The sequence below is a fragment of the Aedes albopictus genome, chromosome 3 (assembly GCF_035046485.1).
Source record: "Aedes albopictus strain Foshan chromosome 3, AalbF5, whole genome shotgun sequence".
Classification (NCBI taxonomy): Eukaryota; Metazoa; Arthropoda; class Insecta; order Diptera; family Culicidae; genus Aedes; species Aedes albopictus.
In genome coordinates, this window is record NC_085138.1 from 338335451 (window position 1) to 338341450 (window position 6000).

At 53.2% G+C, this 6000-nt stretch overlaps 1 protein-coding gene across 1 annotated transcript; it reads right to left on the minus strand.

Moving 5' to 3' along the window:
- Nucleotides 1–2265: 2265 nt before the first annotated feature.
- On the minus strand, nucleotides 2266–4519 carry LOC134284285 (uncharacterized). The gene is made up of 2 exons (XM_062843059.1): nucleotides 3002–4519; nucleotides 2266–2315 (listed from the first exon to the last, which is right to left on the minus strand). Coding segments are annotated over exons 1-2 (1302 nt in total). The 5' UTR covers nucleotides 4302–4519; the 3' UTR covers nucleotides 2266–2313.
- Nucleotides 4520–6000: the final 1481 nt, after the last annotated feature.

Here is a 6000-nt window from a genome sequence, read left to right on the forward strand (position 1 = left end):
AGAATCCGCATGCCCGAAACGGTGTAGATACTGTCGGAAGCAACCATGACCTGTAAGGACCTGTGTCAGGTGGAATGTGACTTCCCCATGGCGCCTATTAATCCAACTATCTACCCTCGGTATCAACCTATAGGTCCACCTTCCTTTGGTGGAACTGTCCCACGCGCGCTGCCATTTGACCATAGAGGCCATCCTGACAGTCCTGCGTATGCCTCTTGTGCCGCGCATTTCGAAGCACTCCATGTCCTCACTGATAAGAATGCTGATAGGCACCATACCAGTAATGACGCAGAGAGCGTCGTGTGACACGGTACGGTACGCGCTCGCAACCCTCAGGCACATCAGCCTGTAAGTACTTTCCAGCTTCCGTCGGTAGCATTTAGTACTTAGCGCGGTGCCCCACGCCGGGCCGCCATACCTAAGTATGGATGTAGCAACACTAGCCAGAAGCTTGCGCTTACTGGCGTACACCGCAGAGCTATTGGACATCATCCGGGACAGTGCCGCAATAGCTGTGGAGGCTCTTTTACAGGCATAATCGACGTGGCTACCGAAGGTAAGCTTATCGTCGATCATCACGCCCAAGTGTTTGACGGAGCGCTTTGACAGGATAGTACAGTCTCCTACACTGATCTCCGTCTGCTGCTCCGACTTCAGGTTGTTAACAACCGTCACCTCTGTCTTGTGGTGAGCCAGCTCCAGTTTCCTGGACCGCATCCACGCCTCCACAACCTTGATCGAGTGGTTGGTAGTCAACTTTACCTCCTCGATCGTTTCACCGTAGACTTCGAGCGTAATGTCGTCGGCAAATCCGACAATCACCACTCCCACTGGATACTCTAACCTCAACACCTCGTCGTACATGACATTCCATAACACCGGACCCAGGATGGAACCTTGCGGGACTCCTGAGGTTATGTGAAAGCACTTCCGACCCACCTCCGTGTCGTAGACTAGTACACGATTCTGAAAGTAACTTCCGAGAATCTTGTACAGGTACTCCGGTATCCCCAGACGCAAGAGCGCATCGGCAATAGCAGACCAGCTGGCGCTATTGAACGCATTCCTTACATCCAGAGTCACTACCGCGCAAAAGCGAATTCCCCTCCTCTTAGGCTCGAGTGCTTTCTCGGCGGTTTTTGTAACCGACAAGATAGCGTCTACGGTGGACCTCCCCTTCCGGAAGCCGTACTGGTTACTCGAAAGACCATTTTCGCCCTCGGTGAACCGCAACATTCTATTGAGGATGATCTTTTCGAGCACCTTCCCCGCCGTGTCAATCAAGCATATTGGTCTATATGCCGACGGGTCTCCGGGTGGTTTCCCCGCCTTTGGCAATAGTACCAGGCTCTGCCTCTTCCAAGCTTCTGGGAAAACTCCCTCGTCCAGGCATTTCTGCATAGCAGACCTGAACATCTCGGGAGCCTCTGCAATAGCTACTTTTAAGGCTAGGTTCGGAACTCCGTCCGGACCTGGGGCCTTACCTACGCTAAGGGACTTAGCTATCCCCGCAAGTTCCACATCGGTGACCCTCTCCTCATCGCCAGCCCCAGCCCCCGGCTGTCCTACGAAAGGAGGCCAAGGACTAGGATCATGACGCGGAAAAAGTCCTCCAATGATCCCCTCCAACATCTCTGGAGATTGCTCTGTAGGAGCCATCACACCTCTCGTCTTGGCCATAACGATCCTGTAGGCGTCACCCCACGGGTTCGTATTGGCACTCTGACAGAGACCCTCAAAGCAGGCCTTTTTGCTTGCTCTTATCTCGGTCTTAAGCGCGGCTTTTGTAGCGGCGAACACCACCCGCCGTTCGTTTCGCTCTTCCTCTGATCGTGCTCGCTGCATCCGCCGCCTAGCCCGTAGGCAGGCGCGGCGCAGGTCCGCAATCGCGTCGGTCCACCAGTAAGCCGGTGGCCTCCCATTTCTAGGGTGGACTCGCCTAGGCATGGTCGCATCACACGCACGTGAGAGCACCGCTACCAGCTCGTCGCCGTCTAAACCGATTAAGTTTCGCTCACGGCGGAGCGCCTCCCTAAATACCCCTTCGTCGAAGTATGATGTCTTCCACCTGCGAGGGCTTGGCCTTGGCCTAGCCGCCTCTTCTTCTATCCGCTGTCTGCTGTTATTGTAGTCGATACTGTAGCGAACCGCCAGGTGGTCGCTGTGAGTGTAGCCATCATCTACTCTCCAGTTCGAACTACTTGTTAGGCCAGGACTACAAAAGGTCACGTCAATAATTGACTCCGCTCCGTTTCGACTAAAGGTACTCTTGGTACCGACATTAGCCAAGTCGACATTTAAGATGGCCAGTGTTTCTAGCAGGATCTGACCCCGCTGGTTCGTGAAACGGCTTCCCCATTCCACGGCCCAGGCATTAAAGTCGCCTGCTATTACCACCGGCCTTCGCCCTGTTAGCACGGTCGTTAAGCGGTCCAGCATTTGCGTGAACTGCTCGATCGGCCACCGCGGAGGCGCATAACAGCTACAGAAGAAGACCCCGTTTACTTTGGCGACCACGAAGCCCTCATAGGTAGTAGACACCAACTCCTGAACGGGGTATTTACCCGTCGTCCATATCGCCGCCATTTTTCTGGTCCCATCCGCGACCCAGTTGCCGTTGCCGGCGGGTACTCGGTATGGGTCCGATATGATGGCGATATCCGTCTCCCACTCAGAAACTGCCTGACAAAGCAGTTGCTGAGCCGCATCACAGTGGTTCAGGTTCAGCTGCGTTACCTGCACTGTGATTTGTTGTTCACTGCGGCTTTCTTGAAGGCCGGGCACCTTGGGCCACCCATCGGATGTCTGTTGTTCGAGGATTTCCCGGTACAGATCATGCAGATGGGCGGACTCGTGCAGCTTTGGGCCTTATGACCTTCAGCGCCGCATCGCCTGCACAGTTTGCGCCTGTCGGGGCCTTTGCAGTCCCACGACTTGTGTCCTGGTTCCAGACACCTGAAGCAAACCTCTGGTGGCTCGTGGAATGTCAGGTGACATACACACCAACCCACCTTTATGCTCCCTACTTTAACGGACTTTTTGACGTCCGCCACAGGTAGCTGAACCAAAGCTATCTGTGTCCCTGCTGGCCCTTTCCGTAGCTTAACGGCTGCGGCGGCCACCTGCACATCGCACTGTTGCCGCAGTGCCGTGACGAGCTCTTCCACTTCGGTGATCTCATCGATGTCCTTGACCTTCAGAGTCGCCTCATGTGTCAGAGCCCTCACCTGCACACCCTCACCAAGGACCTCTTCTGCCAGCCTCTTATAGGCGGCGCCCTTGTGCTCCTTCTGGCGCTTCAGCTCCAGGATCATCTCGCCCGTACGAGTACGTCTAATACTGCGTACGTCGGCTCCAAGACCCTCAAGCTTGGCTTCGCTTCGCATCATCTTCAAGACGTCCGAGTACTTGGACTGTTCCGTCTTGATGACGATAGCGTCGCCTTTCTCGCGCTTGGCACCTGCCCTCCTACGCCTTGGCTTGGCGTCCTGCGCTACTACCTGCGGATTCGCCTTCTTCTTCCTCTTCCGCTCTACCTTCGTCCAAGGGGGGTCCTCCCCTTGGATCGCCCTACTCTGTGGCTGTTGAGGGCCCACTAGCGGTCGCAACCCCTTGTTCCCATCGTTCCGGGACGGGCCAGCCTTTTCAGGCCCACCCTTCCCAGCTTTCCGGGAACCCTGGCTGGGGTCCGACCTTCCGGCATTATTACCGACTTTCGGGGTAATGATTCGCCTGGCCTTGCGGGCACCGCCAGACAGCTCCTCGCCTGACGGTTGCCTCGCCCGCTTCTGCGATTGCTTGCCCCGTTTGTCGCGAGCAGTCGCTTCCGCCTTATTCGGACTTCCTGCGAAGGAGAAGGCCTCCGTTTGGGTAAACTTCGGCACTTTCTCATTTGCAGGCTCCGCTGCTGCAGCAGTCAGCAACGCGAGTGCCGCGTGCTCCTGCTTGGCATCGTCGATTGACGCCCTAAGTCGAAGCAAGGCCGTTTTCAGGTCCTTGCTTATGTTCGACTTAGTGGACGCAAAGTCGATGATTTTGCCAAGCTGCTGCTCAGCCACCTCTATTGCGGACCGTCCTTTGGATCCTCGGTTGACGGCCCTCAACAACCACGCTCCGTCCATAACCTCCACCGGCTGGCTTGCCGGGAAGTGGACTGGAGCACCCACGCTTGAGCTGCGTACGCAACTCCCAGCGCCTATCTCCTCACTTCTCCTTGTCGGAGATCTCATCAACCCGCTTCTTGCGAAGGGGTTGATCCCACCACTATTTCCACCTAGATTCTGATTTTTATTTGACTTCATGATTAAATCCCACGAGTAGCACGGGAAAGAATGTCCACCACGCCAGAGCCCTGCATTAACGCGGTAAGGGACAGCTTACTGTGGGGGGTGCCCAGGTACCCCACAGGCTCCGTTAAAGATCGAGCATCTTTTTCACCCCCTCGATCACTCATTCCTCAGCACGGGTCGCTTGACACCTTGAATTGGGGTTAGTAGTTCTATTCTTAGCCGGCGACTACGCGGCTAGATGGTATGATTACCTCTAAACGTTCGCACCATAGATCCTGTCCAACACACCTCCTGCAGCGCTACGATTCCGAACCCGCGGTCCTTCAGTATATCGGCGAGTATGCGGGTGCTCCCGATGAAGTTGAGAGATCTGCAGTTCCACGTACCGAGCTTCCAATCGCAAGTCCCTTTTCGTCGCTGTGGTCGTCGCCATTGGTATCGGTTCGCATTCTTCTCTTGTTGATTTTCCGGTGCTAGTCTTTTTTACGGCTGGCTCGCAGGGCCTGACACCAACCCACTAACCCAGGGAGCTGGGAGTTTTTATGGAATAACTCCTGTATTTCCTCGGATATTACTGCATGTCTGCATCTGGAATTCCTTCAGGAGTTCCGCGGGTTCTCATCCATGATATCCTCGGAATTATCTCCAGAAGTTTCTCGGGAATTCTTTCATGAGTTCCTCGGGAATTCCTCCAGAAGTCCCTTAGAAATTTCTCCTAGAAATCCTCGGGAAGTTCTTTGGGAGTTCCTCGAGAATTTCTCCATGAGTTTCTCGTGAACACCTTCTGGAGTTCCTGCAGCATTTTCTCGGGAATTCTTCGTGGAGATTCTCGGGAAATCCTTCGGGAGATAATGAGTAATGCATCTCGATTATTTATATGAATACCGCCAGGAAATCTTCGGGAATTTCCGGAAAGCTCCTGGAGTAATTTCCGGGGAACCTGGAGGAATTCCCCATGAAGTCTTAGAGAAATTCTCGAGGAACTCCTCCAAGAGGTATTCCCGAAGAACTCCTTCTGGAGGAATTCCAGAGGAACTCTGGTTCAAATTCCCGAGGAACTCTTAGAGGAATTTCTAAGTAACTGTTGGAAAAATTCTCGAGGAATTACTGGAAGTATTCCGGAGAAACTTCAAGAGACATTCTGAGGGAGCTTCTGAAGAAATTCCTGTGGAATTTTAGTGCATCTCGTGGAAAGATACCCAAGAAACTTCTTTATGGATTTCCAGGATATCCCTAACAAAAGACAATGGAGATAATCATGCATTACTGCTGGAGGACTTTTTTGGTGAAATCCTTAGGTAAATTTCGTGCTAATTCTGGGGGGATTTTTTAGATAATTTGTGTAGTTATTTCCAGGGATATCATGGAGAAATCTTGGGGAGCTTCTACATGAATTCCCATGGTATTCACGGGGAAGCCGTGAAAGGATTCCCAGGAAATTCCAGGAGGAATTCTCGTGGACTCCTGGAAAAATTCCCATGGAACTCCTAGAGGACAACCCGGGGAAATCCTGAGGAAATTCCTTGGGAAATGCAAGAGAAATTCTCGGGACTTATAGAGAATTTGCCTGGAAACTTCTTAAGAAATTCCCGGGGATTTCCAAGAGGAATGCCTGAAGAACTGCTTCACTAATTTTCGGGGAACTCCAGGAGGACTACCCGGTGAACTGACGAAAATTTTGGGGAAGCTACTGCAAGCTTTTTTGTGGAAA